General features: G+C 36.8%; 1 protein-coding gene across 1 annotated transcript in view; it reads right to left on the reverse strand.

Annotated features, from left to right (window-relative positions):
- The window catches only part of SMAD2 (SMAD family member 2), a 96,995-nt gene that overhangs the window by 64,872 nt on the left and 15,968 nt on the right, over positions 1-16,155 (reverse strand). The window contains exon 3 of the mRNA XM_068563308.1: positions 4,871-5,159. Coding sequence (XP_068419409.1) covers positions 4,871-5,106 — 236 coding nt within the window. The 5' untranslated portion in view covers positions 5,107-5,159. The remainder of the gene's footprint in view (positions 1-4,870; positions 5,160-16,155) is intronic.

The following is a 16,155-nucleotide window of genomic DNA, read 5'->3' on the forward strand; positions in this document are numbered from 1 at the left end:
TTAATTTAAAGGGTAAAAAAAGCGAAGCCAAGAATAGTCTAAGTATTGCCCAGAAGTTATTTTTAAACATTTCATTGGGCTTCCCTGCTGGTGCAGTGGTTAAGAATCTGCCTGCCAATGCAAGGGACACAGGTTCGAGCCCTGGTCCGGGAAGATCCTGCATGCCGCGGAGCAACTAAGCCCGTGAACCACAACTACTGAAGCCCGCACGCCTAGAGCCCGTGCCCCGCAACAAGAGAAGCCACCGCAATGAGAAGCCCACACACCGCGACGAAGAGTAGCCCTGGCTCACCACAACTAGAGAAAGCCCGCGCGCAGCAACAAAGACCCAACGCAGCCAAAAAATAAATAAAAATAAATTTTTAAAAATTATTAAAAAAATAATAAAGTAAAACAAACCATAAAAAAAAACATTTAATTATGCTGACTGCAAAAGTAAAACATACTTTCATAGATAAATATTAGGGAAAAATTACAGGACATTTCTTTTTTTAGGTAATCCATAAATAATCACTATTAACAATTTGACGTATTTCTCTAAAGTTTCAAGATTAAGTGTTAACATTTTTGGAAGTACTGCTTTATCAAGTTAAGAAAATTCCTATTTCTAATTTGTTAACATGAACACTGAATTTTATAGAAAGCTCTTTCTAGATCCACCAAGATCAGAGTGTTCATCAATATAAATACAGAGTATCTTATATTAATGGATTTCCTGTAGGTGAATCATACTAGCATTCCTGCAATAAACCTTACCTAGTCATGATTTTGTGGTTTTGTTTTTATAATTCAAGCTTTTTCATTTATAATTTTTGCATTTGTTTTTATGAGTAAGATTGATATAAACTTTACTTTTACTATTCATTTTCAATTCTGGTATAAAATGAGTTGGGTAAGTTTCCTTTATTATTAGAGTTAAGGAAACCGTGGGTTAGGATTGGGTTTCTCTAATTCTTTGCTATTATAAACAATGCTGAAATGAACACCAGAAATCTTGGACCATATTCCTGATTATTTCCTTAAGATGAAAGATCAAAATGTAATTATATGGTCAAAGTACCACCTTAGGAAAGCCCTTAAAATTTATGTTTATGAAAATAAATTCTTCATTCTTACACATTTATGTACAATGGATATTATCAAATTGGCATTTCAGACCTCACAGCCACTTGTTTTAAACTTTACAAGCTCTCCATCCCCACTGCTGTTTGGATTTTGCTTTACTGTAGATTAAATGCACTGAAAGTCATTTTTTCTTCTTCTGACTGATTCATTACCTAAATATCAATTGCCATTCTGATTTTATGACTGAGTTGTCCTCCATTTGTTAGTCTCAAACAATTGAGATGGAAAAGCTTCATGAAACTTTATACTATGCAGCTCACTGTAGCTTAATAGGTTAAGATCTACCCATGAATCACTTTGTGTCACCACATAAAACAGTAAGAAGGAAGCAGTGACACATATGGGTAGTAGCTTCTATCCCTTCAGAGACAAAGCGATGGAGGCAGAGTTAATTATGTGAGGGGGATGGGAGGGACATAAAGTCAGGACTATGCTTCTATCTGCAATTTAGTCCCACTCTAACATTAGAAGATGGGGGTTGGAGGAAAGGAAACTGTTAAGAAGAGTCAATGAAACAGGTTTTTTTTAACAGAAAACATTTGTCATTTTAAAAAATTAAGTAATTTATGTTTCATGTTCATTAATACATGATGAATACATCAATACCTTAAGGTATTTTATTGACAACTTATTTGCAATTTTAAGTTAATAAGCTTACAGTAAATCCACCATGCATTACATTTTAAATAATTTTGTTTAAGCTATGGTTCGGATTCCTCCATAATGGACCCTTTCCACACCCGTTCCCCACCTTTTACAGTCTATATAATTAAGAATTGACTGAATGTTTAAATACATTTAGTAGTTAAGAGATGACTAATAATCTGACACAATATAACTGTTCTATTATTAAAAACAAACTTTATAAACTATATGGCTCCAAAATATAGTGCAAGAAACTTAAGTTTTTTGATAAACAGCCAATATTAACAAATCTACATTTCTTGAAATATTAGAAAAAAAAGACCACCAAATTAGACAAGCAAGTTCCTAAGCTTCAAGGAACTTTTAAAGAGTGAAAAACAAGATACTGGACAAGCGCCACTTCACTTTCATTACTCAGGTAAAAGTGCGGGGAAAAAAAATCTTTAAGTGATGAAAAAGCCCTAGAATATGAAAAAAAAAATCTCTAAAAACTAGACTGTAAAACGAAGACTGGAAAATAAGGAAAAGAAATTCGACTAAAGGGACTTCCACAGTTTAAATAGAAGGACTATACATTTCAATCATGAGGCTGCTTCCTACTGTATCTCCTTAAGAGACAGGACTGCATGACTCTCCTCTCAGTTCTGTTCTGCCAACAACCTCACTGCACTGGCACCAGAGCCCTAGATGAAGCTGTGCAAAAGCATGGCCCCCTGTCTTCCTGGATCACACAGCTCCCTTGGATGAGGAGACAACGTACTAACTGGTCTCCCTTGTCTCCACTCTTGACAGTCTCACAACCATTTTCCTCACTTCTTTACCTAAGACTCTTTGACAACTCCCCCATCACCCAATCACACTCATGTTCAGTGTGAACCCCCCAGCGCAGGATGTGGTGCTTCCTCACTACCACACAGCCTCTGAGTCCTGCCATATCCCACCTCCCACCTGACACTCCCAGGACCCCCATCACCAGTCCTCTCAACACCCCAGGGTCACTCTGGATGAATGGAGCTTCTCCTGACTAAATTCCTCCTTTACCTCCACCCAACTCAGGCACCAATCTTTCTCCAGGAGGAAATTTTCCACAAGCCACAGAGGAGGGAAGGGTCCCCACTTTGGACACAGCTCCCTAAGCATACAGCTTTCAGAACACCTCCTGCACATTATGAAATTATCTTTCTTATTTTTTAAAGTTTACCTCCCTTACTAGGAAGTAAGCAACTCAAGAGCAAAGACTGTATGTTTATAAATGTTTACTGAACTGAAATACCAGGCACTATACAATGAAAAATGAACACAAAAGACTTGACTTATTCTTAACCAATTCATCAGCAAGTCCTGTCAGTTCAACTTCCAACCAAATCCATCCACTTCCGGTGGCAGCACAGCCTCCATGCCAGCCCAACCTCTGGCATCTCTATTTTGGACTGCTTCAATAGCCTCCTGATTTCCCCGCTTGCAGACCACTATACCATACCAGTCTACTACACACACACGTGCACACACACACCACTACACCACTACCCACCCCCAACCCCAACCACGTGTGTCCGGCAGCCAGAATGATCTTTGTAAAAATATAAACGTAAAAAATTCTTTAAAAATGGATTAAAATCTGAAAATCCACTTAAAAATCTTATTTGCTTTCTATTACACTGACACTAAAATTCAAACTGCCCTACGATGCCCTCTATGATCTGACCCTTTCCAAGTTTTGTACTCATTTTGTATCACTCCATCTCTACTGCGATACAGTAAGTCCTCCAATACAATAAGCTATGTCCTGACTTGGCATCTTTACACTCACTCCTTCCTCTGCCTAGAAGACCTCCCTCAGCTAGCTGCTACTTCTCAAAGCTCAGCTTAAGTGTCACAATCCCATCCAAAGCAGTTTTACCCCTCAGTCGTCGTTTTCTTTGTACTCATTACCATATCAAATTAGATTCATTTGTCCACTTGTTTACTGTGTACATCTATCCCTGAGGAGGGCAGGAACTTTGAGTTTTGTTCATACTGTATCTATCCCATGTGCTTAAAACCAGTGCCTTGTACACAGCAGGCGTTCATAAACACTTCTAAAACGAAAGAATAAACCAGGAAAAGTGACTCTTATTTAAGAAATACATGAAACAAGTGAGGTAAAAGAAATGTATAATTAACCTACCAAACAAGGGAGGAAACATTCTACTGTTAGTATTTGCAAGCAGACAGGCTGGTGTTATTAGGATCTATTATCAACAAGCATCCAGAGTGTATTTCCCAAAACTCATTAGAAACGTGTCAAGTAGAATGGTTTTACGTGCCATATGCTAGCCTATGTGTATGACACCGAAAACAATCATTTTTAGAAAATGCTATAAACTGACACTCCCGCAAACCCTGTAATGTGCACAACTATAGTAGTACACATTACAACACTTAAAAACCACTTGCTACTTTATTTTAAAAAACAGTATTTCTGACAGTGGTACTGATCTGTAAATGATAAAATTTACACTAATAAAACTTCAACCTCTTTAAGTAACAGGTCCTTCTAATACAAGAGGTAGGTCTTCAAGACAGGTTCTGACCACCTATGACACCTAGGAAGCTGTCTCACATACTGTTCTTTGTTAGAAGTAATGCTGCAACTCAGGCAAAAACTATATAAAATTCATCACAATGTTAGCAGCCTCTGTTAACTCCTTACTGAAGTTCTGACCAAGGGAGAAGAAAACTGTCAGTCACTACGGCACTAATGATAGAAAAATCTTTGAATCTTTATTCAAATGTCATTCAATCACAGAAATTAGGATAACATACAAAGAAGCATTTAGGCAATGAAGGTAAATAAAGACAGTGAAGATAAAAATACAATCTAAGTATTTTATTTTGCTTGATTAAACCTTCTCACCGTTCAAGAAAATGCTTTGTAAAATAAACAAGTCTTAACGAGTCAAACAAAATTAATATGACAGGTTAAAAATAGCTGTCATATTTTAAAAATCACTATTGACAGGTCACTTGAAAGTAACAAAATTTCAATAACTTCCCTTCAGATTCCTTTAAGCAATTTTCAACAGTATGGCCATCAAACTCCTGATCTAACAACACTTACCTTGGTATGGTAACACATTTAGTATTACAATTTTGAGTGGTGATGGCTTTCTCAAGCTCATCTAATCGTCCTGTTTTCTTTAGCTTCTTCACCAAACTTTTAACTGCTTTCTCACACCACTTTTCTTCCTGTCCATTCTGCTCTCCACCACCTGCTCCTCCAGATCCACCAGCTGATTTTTTCCATCCCAGCAGTCTCTTCACAACTGGTGGAGTGAATGGCAAGATGGACGACATGTTCTTACCAAAGGCAGCGATCCACTCTAAGAAAATATCCTCCTTAATCTAACCTAGAAAAGATATGGAAAGGATAATTTAGAGGCTAACTTTACAATCAACTACTTGTTTCAACACAGTATCAAAAGCAAATTACAGAATGCAATAGAAATTCAAATTACTTCTTTCACAACAGACATTCAGAAGTTATCTTTTTCACCCCTGAAAATGACTTTACTAATTTAAATGAACTGTGGAAACAAATCCTTCTAAAAACAAGACAGTGTTATAAGTAGACAAATATAGTAATTTTGCAAGTAAAATCTTTTATCTTTATCAACACTGGACAAGTTTATCACTACCCATGCTACTTTATTTTTAACTTTTAATAGTATCAATAAAATATCTTCACCAAAAGAAAGTTTTCCTCACTTTTTAGAATTTCAATCTATTCTCAAAACACGTAACAAAAATATTTTTAAAAATTTACAAGCTCAATATCCCCAAAGTTTTAAAGTTTCATAACCAAGTATCATAAAGTAAAATGTAAAGTTATAACAAGGGAAAAGGCATGAAGTGTGAAGTAAACAAGAAGAATAAAGACATAGGGACTTCCCCGGTGGTGCAGTGGTTAAGAATCCGCCTGCAAATGCAGGGGACACGGGTTCGAGCCCTGAGTCCGGGAAGATCCCACATGCCGCGGAGCAACTAAACCCGTGCGCCACAACTACTGACGCTTGCGCACCTAGAGCCCATGCTCTGCAACAAGAGAAGCCACCGTACTGAGAAGCCCGTACACTGCAACGAAGAGTAGCCCCCACTCGCCACAACTAGGAAAGCCCACGCGCAGCAACAAAGACCCAACGCAGCCAAAGAAAAAAAAAAGTTAAAAAATAAAGAAATAAAGGTAAAGAGGGTCTGTGAAAAAAAGATTTGGTTCACTTTTACCACCCCTTGAGAAGACTTTTAATTAAACCTCTTTTAAAAAATATTTTCATTTATATCTAAGTAACAACATGCATAGGGAGTAAAGTCAAGTATAGCTCCTCTTCTCACACCAAGAGAATCTTTTAACTTTTATTCTTGCTATTTATACCTCAGTAATGGTATCCCTTGAAATAGCAAGTTTAGATATACCTATCGATTTTTCTACAGAAAATGAGGATTTACACCACAACCACTTGCTTTCCTCCAACCTTAAAAATAATTATCTCCCAGGTAGTTTTGTACCTGATGAGATTAGTAGTTAACTACTGTATAATCATGTTTCCCTTTTTATACAACTCTTTCCTTTCCCCAGAGCTAATTATGTTAGTTTTTCATTTGCCTAGTTTTCTGAGCACCTACTACAAATTCTTCCCACACCCTCAACCAGCCCAATTAAAATTTAATGTCAATGGCTTTAATCTCAAAGTAAGAGATAAGATAATTTACCCTTGAGGACAGAACTGGAGAGTTCAGATTTGAGAAGAATGGAAAACATTTCGAAAACTAGCTCTGAGAAATACGGTAGAAAATCAGCTAGGGTGAAATGAAATAACAAACTTTATCAGGTATTTGCCAGATTATAAATCAGAAAGTATTCCATGAAGGAGTTCCACGTCTAATCAGGAGGTACAGAGTCACAGTAGACCATCACTTTCACCCTAACTATCAAAACAAGACAGAAAAGCTATAAAATCATGGTTTTTCTGAACCCATCAGAAAGTTTAAGATGCAAAGTAACCTAAGTGAAACTAAATTCCAGAAAGTGTTGAGTCTTGATAGAAGAGGAGCCCACAGATGGTCTCTTTCCTGGTGGAGTGGCTAAGGAGGAATAATCCCACCACAGTGAAGGTAAGGAGAAATCAGCCTAAATTTTAGTACATTTTAACAGCAACATGTAGGCTGACAAGACATATTAGAATTCCAAGGATTCCACAGAGCAAGTCTGCACCATTCAACCACTCAATCCCACAGGTCTGCACCAAGTTGGCCAAAATATGGCAAAGGTTGGAAGACAGGGCAGGAAAGCTAAGAGATAGCCTAAGAAGCTTAGGGTCTTCCTCAAATGCCCTAAGGAGGTGGTTGGGGGCGCGGCGGGGGGGTGAGATGTGAGAGAAATCAATCCAAGAGACTCCAGACATTCAGCTGCCAAGGGCGGAGGTGGGACAAGAGAGCTGAGACAGAAACTTCCATGCAGATACTCTGGAAATTGAACTACCAAGGCTGGGGTAGGAAAGGATTGCTGAGAGAAAGCACTGGAAGGTATTACTCATACAGAGAGATCTCACTAGGCACAAAAACCTGGGGTAAGACTAGAGCGCAAAAAGAACTCCAGAATGACCAGGAAACCAGCAGCTAGGCTGTAAAGCAGAGAAATCACCCACGGTTCAGAAAGCTGATGGCTCAGATACAAAGCATAAAGAGATAACTGAAATTACACCAAGACAACAAATATTGCAGAAAGTAAAGTCTTAATCCTACTCTCAAAACACTTGAATTAATCAAAATAAAGTTGCAAATAAGCCCAGAACTAGCTGACTATGCACACATCTTGTTGACTTAGCCCCACAAGAAATGATGGGCCATTTTGGGGAAGTAGATAATATATACTTCAACCTGTACTGATTTTACACAAACATTCAGCATTCAATCAAAAATTACAAGACAGAGAGAGTAGCAAACCAAAGTCAAAAGATGAAAGTACTAATATAATCAGATCAGAGAGGGCCTAGATTTTGGGATTATCAGACATACTTTAAAATAACTATGATGAAAACTGATGGAAAAGAAAGACGAGATGAATAATGAAATGGAGAATTTAATCACAGACATTGAAGCTATAAAAAAAAGATCACAGGGAAACATTAAAAATGAAAAATACAATATCAGAAATTAAAGATTTCTTTAGATGGATTTAAAAACAGACAGAAATAAGCTCTGAATGTGAAGACCGGCCAAATTAAAATGCCCAGATTGAAACATGAAGAGAAAAAAAAAGTGTGGAAAAAATCCCAGAACATCCAAGACCAAATGTCAATTGGGGTTTAAGTGGAGTGTAATTGGGGTCCCAGAAGGAGCTGAAAGAGAGAATGGGGCAGAAAAAGCTTAAGAAGAGATAATGGCCAAAAACATTTCAAAAATGATGGCAGATATCAACCCACAGATGGAAAGGAAACATACAGTAGTCAATCTGCTGAATATTAAAGATAAAAATAAAGATAATGGCTGAGTGTCAGCTAGGATGGCAGTTAAGAATCCCTGGAAAACCCAGACAAAAGGGGAATCTGCACTCATTCACAAGCTCTTTTCAAAGGCTCTCAAATGAGTTCTCTTGAAAAAGAATGGCATGGGGCAAGAGAAGGGAGAGAGCTCCTCCCCTTTAAGTGGCACCTAACATGAAGCAAAAGCCTTCAACCAGGAGAGGAGATGCAGGAAAGCCTCCCACACCCAGGGCCCAAGGAAAGTTTCCCTGCCTGAAAGGGAAGAGTAAAGCAAAAGCTGTGTACTACTTGGGAGGGTGGGGGGAGCAGAACCTATTTGCCCCACTCCCACACACAAACAAGCCTTTCACCATGTAACATAACCACAGTCTACCCTTAGAGGAAGGCAGGAAACACTGCCACCACCAGTGGCAGACAAACATACCCTGATGCTAAGGAATGAATAGAAAGCAAAGCTATCGATATGACAATGGGCCAGGAGCAAGAAACTGTCTTTGGCCCAAGATCCTGCACTAATACAAAGCAAAGGTCTGCTACTACTAGAAGGAAAAATCCTTAACAAAATATTAGCAAATCACACCCAGTAACATATGTAGAAAAAATAATACATCATCACCAAGTGGGGTTTATCCCAAGGAGCAAAACTGGTTTAACAGTTAAAAAAAAAAAAATCAAGCACCTCATTTACAGTATACAGGAGAAAATCCTTATGATTCTCTTAACTGATGCAGGAAAAAAAAAAGCATTTGACAATGTTAATTTAGTATCTATCCATGATTAAAAACTCTCAGAGAACTAGAAATAGAAAAGGGGAAGAAGTTCTTCATTCTGGAAAACGACATCTATGAAAAACCTAAAGCTAGCAACATATCTAATGATGAAACATTAAGTCCCTTTCCCTTATAAGTGAGAATAAGACAAGGATGTCCACTGTCACCATTTCTATTCAATAACACACTGAATGTTCCAGCCAGCACAATAAGGCAAGAAAGAAAGAAAAGGCATAAAGATTGGAAAGAAAGAAGTATATTCTCTGGTGATATGACTGTCTCCATTGGAAACTGCACAGAACCTACAAAAACACTAGTAAGATTAGGAAGTGAATTTCGCAAGGTTTCATGATAGAAGGTCAACATACAAAATTAAGTGTATCTCTACATACAAGCAAAGAACAAATGGAAAATGAAATTTAAAGAAATACCAGTTAAAACTGCAACAACAACAAAAAAACCTATAGGTCAATCTAAAGAAAGATACTCAAGACCTCTATACTAAGAACTGCAAAATATTGCTAAGGTAAATGAAAGAAGACTGAAATGAAGAGAGACCATGTTCATAGACTAGAAGACTCAATATTATTTAAATGTCCATTCTTCCCAGTTTGATATATAAATGTAATCCCTGTTGAAATTCCAGCAGGATTTTTAAAAAAGAAACTGATATGCTGATGCTAAAATTCCTATGGAAACAAAAGAGATCTAGAATAATAAAACCAATCTTGAAAAAAGAAAAAGGATTTTTGAGGACTTATACCACCTTATTTCAAGACTCAACTGAAAAAACCTTAGTAATCAAGAGTATAGAGTGGGCATAAGAAAAATAAAGATAGTGAAATAGAAGAGTGTCCAGAAATAGACCCATACATATACAGTCAACTCATTTTCTACCAAGGCGCCAAGTCAATCTATTTTCAACATTTTTTCAACAGCTTTTCAAAAATATGGAAAATAGTAAGCCTCAAGCACTATCTTATACCATCCTCAACAGGAAAGCAAAATCTTAACTCTTAGAGGAAAACTCAAAATACTTTTATGTCCTTAAGACATAAAAAGCACTAACCACAAAAGAAATATAAATAACACAAACCTCATCAAAACTTAAATGCCTGCTTACCAAAAGACACCATTAAAGAACGAGTAAGTCACAGACTAGAGAAAAAATATTTGCTATAAATATTTGAGATAAAGGGCTACTATACAGAATACATAAAGAACTGCAAGTCAAAGAAAAAAGTGAACTCCATTTTTTAAAAAATAGGCAAAAGACAAATTACAGATATTGCATGAAAGAGGATACAGGAATGGCCAATAAGCACATTAGGAGGTGTTTAATATCAACAATCTTCAGGAAAATGCAAATTAAAACCACAATGCATTTCACACCATCTAGAATGGTTTAAAAATATTCTGACACTGTCAAATGTTGGTGAAGATGTAGAATATATTAGTTTCCTATTGCTGTTGTAACAAATTATCACAAACTCAGTGCTTTAAACCACCACAGATTTACCAAAATGATTTTCAATGAATTAAAGAAAGTCAAAGTATACTCAGGACTGTTTCCTTCCAGAGGGTCTAACGGGAGAATTTGCTTCCTTGCCTTTTTCAGCTTTTAGTGGCCTCCCATATTCCTTGGCTTATGCCCCATTCCTCCATCTTCAAAGCACATCACTCCAATCTCTGCTTGCATTGTCATACTGCCTTCTCCATCTCAGGTCAAACCTCCCTCTATCTGCCCTCTTATAAGGACACTTGTGATTACATTTTGGGCTCACCCAGATATTACACAATAATCTCCCCATCTCAAGATCCTTAACCACATCTGGAAAGTCCCTTTTGCCATATAAATAATATTCACTGGTTCTGGGGACTAGGACCTGGATGTCTTTGGGGACCATTATTCAGCCTGACATATGTAGCAACTGGAAATGCTCATACCCTGTTGATGTGAGTGTAAAATGAATGGTACAGTGCCTTTGGAAAATAGGCAAGTTCCTAAAAAGTTAAACATACATCTACCCTATTATCACAATTCCACTCCTAGACATATTCAAGAAAAATGAAAACTTAAGTTCACAAAAAAAGACTTATACAAGAATGTTCATAGTAGCCATACTCATAATGGCCCCAAACTGGAAAGAGCCCAAATCTCAGGAAAACTGAAAAAAATAAAACAAACAACTGTGGTATATTCATACAATGGAATACTGCTCAGGAACAAAAATGAGTGAGCTACTTATACACTTCACAACATGGACGAATCTCAAAAGTATCATGCTGGTCGGTGCTTTGTGACCACCTAGAGGGGTGGGATAGGGAGGGTGGGAGGGAGGGAGACGCAAGAGGGAGGAGATATGGGGATATATGTATAGGTATGGCTGATTCACTTTGTTATACAGCAGAAACTAACACACCACTGTAAAGCAATTATACTCCAATAAAGATGTTAAAAAAAAAAATCATGCTGGGAAAAACACACTCAAAATATATACTGATTCCACTTATGACTTGCAACAACTGGGGAAACTAATACAGTGACAGAAGTCAAATGACTGTCTCAGGAAAGGGGAGGGACACACAGAGAAACGCCTGGTCCGAGGCACAAATACCTTTCTGGGGTGATACGACTGTTTTCTATCTTATTTTGAGAAGTAATTACATGTGGGTACACAATTATCAAAACTCACAGAACTGAAAGTTTAAAGTTTGGGCATTTACCAATGTAAATTACAATTCAAAAAAATTAAAAAGGATCTAAACAAATACACTAAGAAGTTTCAAACAAGCAAAGTTAAATGGACTTCTTTATTTAAGAACTTATCAGACCTTCAATATGCCAACGCATACTGTAAGTTTCAGAAAGGAGGAGGTGGCAATTGACCAAAGATGTTAAGTAAGCCAACAAGTGTCTGCCCACAGCTTGGAGGTGAGCCTCTGCAAGCACATCTAGGTATATGTTGGGGAACAGGGCCGGGGATGTGGGAGGGATTTTTTTTATTATTTGAGAACAAACAGTGAGAGCCCAAATGACATCCAATCACAAACTTATCTGGGGCAGCCGTGGCAAGGTTGCTGCAATAGAGGTATACATTTACGTAAAAAAAAAAAAAAAAAGTTCGTGTAATTCTCAAAAAAGGACTTTGAATTCTCAAAAGACCATTCTCAAAAATGGTCTTCCAAACTGAAGATACTTAGGCCTTGGTACAGTTTGCTAGAAAATAATGGTCACAACCTAATTAATAATCATATTCATTCCCCTCAAAAGGGAAAAACAATTAACAGGTCCCAACCTCAATTCAGGAGACTGTCCCAAGGGTCTCCCACAAGGTAATATAGCATGCCAAATTTCACAAATTTATTTGGCCATGGTAACCCTTTTATAGGGACATCTCTGGAATTCCACATAACAATGCTGCCCTGGCACCCCTGACAGCCCAACTGTGGTTTAGATGCTAAAAATCTGAAAGGAGCCAAAAAGCAGGATTATGTGACTTTCTTTAGCAATACAGCGGAAAGTGAGGTTTGCCCAGTTAGGAACTGTAAGGTAAGTAAAGAACAGCAATGAGAACTTGACAGTAGGTAGCACCATTAAGCTGTCTAGAGTGGGAGATGCTATAATAACACACATAAATAAGTATATATAAAAATGCCATATATTATAGTACACTATAGTGAATACTATAATTTAAAAATACTATAGTATATGAAACTACAACTTGACAAAATAAAGCAAACACACAAAACTACATCAAACACATGTAATAATCCACCAAAGTAGACATTTGCAACTACCAGGCAGCAAAAGCTGTATTTGGCTACCTTTGACCTCTGCTGAATTCCTACTCTGTCACAAAGCACGCTCTAGTGGAGCCAGCTATATAAACCTCAATACCATGTGACAGTCTTATCCAAGCACAGAGAACATGCTTATTAATTCAACCTTTGGAAGGGAGAGGTATCACAAAAGCAACACACAGCAGAAGTGCGAATAGAGAAAGAGAAAGAGAGAGAGAATACCAGGCAGAAAGTTCAGCAGGTTTTCAAGAGACAGGAAACGTTTTAGGAGTTATCAAAAAAAATGTAGGTACTACAAGAACTCAGAGTACAAGGAAGCAACGTGGTAGGAGAGAGGGCAGAGTGAGGCAGCCCAGTTTAAAAAAATGAAGACAAGTAGTTAGTGCTAATGTTAGTATTACTTCAGTGATTTCAGAAACAATTCACATATGTTATTGGCCAAGTGGATGAGGACAGTTTAGGGAAAAGGAGGATTCGAGGATAACAGCCACTAGCCAATGTAACTGAGCAGTGTGGAATGATGCACTAATCCCTATTCAGAACACAGAAACAGAAGCAAATCTGAAGGCTAAGGTTACAGGGTCAGTATTAATACATGGCTTTACGTAAGTAACTGTGTTCATCACATAACCAGGGTGCAGCAGAAAATACAGCAGAGGCTCAGGAGAGAGGGTAGTCAGGGCAAGAGAGCACGCCCAAGCAAGGCAGAGCTAGTCCTGTGGAGAAGGCTTGGATTCTGAGGGCTCCGCCCGGCGCTGTTTCAGCCCCACACCGATTTTATCCTTAAAACAAAACTCTTCCTGCATTACACGAGGGATCCCTGTTCCTTGCGAAAAACTGACAGAACAAGCAAATATAACAAGACTCTATCTAAAAGTGCCTATAACTTTAGTTTAATTAATCCACCCATGAGAATTCAGCCTAGGAAAATGAATAAGAATTAAACTTTTATATATGCAGCAAAAATGAAAGGGATTCCCAGCGTTAGGAAGAATCTGAGTAAACAGGTTCTCTGTTAGACTTCTATTAAGGAGAAATGTTTCTTGTGAGTTAAGATGTATTCTTGGGGATCTGAAAACTTTCTATAAAATCTTAAAAATTTTTTTCTTCATGGAAATGAAAACATGAAAAGTTTACGCCTATTCTGGGTCATCTGAATAACCTCATGACCTAGTATTGCCACATGATTTCAATGTCCCATGTCTTAGAAGAGCAGTTATGACCACTTTGGAACTATGTGTTCATTTAAAGTTACCAGCCTTAACTTGTCATGTTTTAGTAATCATGGCTGGCTGACTCCTGGCTAATTATCCCTGGAGAATTTTTCAATTATGCAATAAAATACTTTTCAGTAATGCTGATAATACACTTTAATTAGTTGAGCATTTTAAATAGCTAAGGTATCATATTTAGCCAATAGTTTTGAAATGTAAACAGACTGAGTTTAGGTTTTTTACAAGGTATCGATTTCTCCATGTTCCAAGTTGAAGACAAAATGGAGTAAGAAAATAAGAAAATTAGATTTATGATCAAGTTATCAAGATGTGAGTCATTTACATAATATACAGATTTCCTTCAATAGTGTGGCAGCAAGCTCTCTACTAAAGTTAGAAATGTTTTCCCAACATCTGCAAGAATTGAAAAATAAGTTCAGATACTAACTCTGTTCGTAATTCCAGCTGTAACTGATACTTACACAATGCAAGTTTCAACAGAATAGGAAGACTATCTTTACAGCTAGGTAAGAAAGCTTATCAAGTGATACCTTAGTAAAACTGGGATTCCAAGATTACTCACCGGACGGTTTTAGTTAAGTAAGAGGTCTGATTATCCTGAACTAGCAAATAAAACCTTCAAGTTATTAATAATTGTAAAATAGTTTTGCAAATAGCATTCTCTACATGTCTTATTAAACTACGGTTCATTTTCTTTGCAGAGTCTTCAACTTGCTGTTCTTTGCGTACTGTTTTTATTCTGATATAAACCCTATCACTGAACATGTATTACAAAAAAAATCTCCAAATCCTTAGAATGTTTTCATTTTCTTACATTGTCTTTTAGTATATACAAATTTATATTTTAATCTAAAATCTTTTATGACACAACTTTGCTTCTTTTTAAAACAATCCCTTTCTGCACCCAAATACAGTAGGAAATATTTATTGAGTGCTTACTCAATGACATGTTAGTGTAATAGTCTGGTAAGCATTAACTCATTAAATTCTCATAAGAATCCAGTGGAGTGGGTACTATTATTTACCAGTGAGGAATCTGAGACACAAAGAAATACCCTGACTTTATAAAGATATTGCCCCCTCTAGATATTCTTGTAGATATTTTAGATTTGCCTTTCACATTTAGGTGTCTAACTTATCAGGAATTTCTTTTTAAGGGTTGAGATGGCAATCTAAATATCTCCTGTAAGGACAGCCTATTTTATCAGCACCATTTATTAAACAGCTTATCTTTTCTTTACTAATTCAAAATGCCATTCCTGTCACATACCAAATCCCTATAAATAAATGTCTGATTGTGGACTTTATATTCTGTTCATTGGTATGCTTGTTCATATCTACACTATTACTACTACTACTGCTTTCAAGCAAGTTTTGATACCTACAAGGTGAGCCCTCCCTCATTTTTCAAATTTATGTTAGTTATTTTAATTGGAGCTTGTCAAATTCCACCAAAACCCTATAGCACTTTGGAAGTCCGATGAATTTATATTAATTTATGATATTGAGTATTCCTATGTATGAAAATGAGATATTTGCATTTACTTTGGACTTAATACCCATCAATAAGTTGTCTAATTTTCTGCACATCTCATTAAATTTGTTTATTCCTCCATCTTGGCTTTTACTGTGGCTGGAACGTTTATTTAAAAAAATAAATAAATATTTCAGTCATACAAAAAAATCAATATATTGAAACACCCTTGGATCTCCCATCCAGCTCTGTCAACTCTCAGCATTTTGCAGTATTTGATCAGATATAAGAAATAAGACATGATAGATGGATATAGCTGAAGTCTCCTATGAACACCTTTATGATCCCTCTCTCCTCCCTCTTGTTTCTCAGAGAGTCACTATCTTGACTTTCCCCCATAGTCATTAAAGGGTTTTGATACATACAGTATCCATACAATAAAGTTTTGCACATTTTATAAATTTGTGTCAAACTTTTAAACACTGCTCATGTAACTTTGCTTTTTTCACTCAGTATTATAACTATCCATGCTGATAGTTATAATACAGCATATATTATAAATATATAATCCTCAACTCTAA

The sequence above is a fragment of the Eschrichtius robustus genome, chromosome 14 (genome assembly GCF_028021215.1).
Source record: "Eschrichtius robustus isolate mEscRob2 chromosome 14, mEscRob2.pri, whole genome shotgun sequence".
NCBI classification, from domain to species: Eukaryota; Metazoa; Chordata; class Mammalia; order Artiodactyla; family Eschrichtiidae; genus Eschrichtius; species Eschrichtius robustus.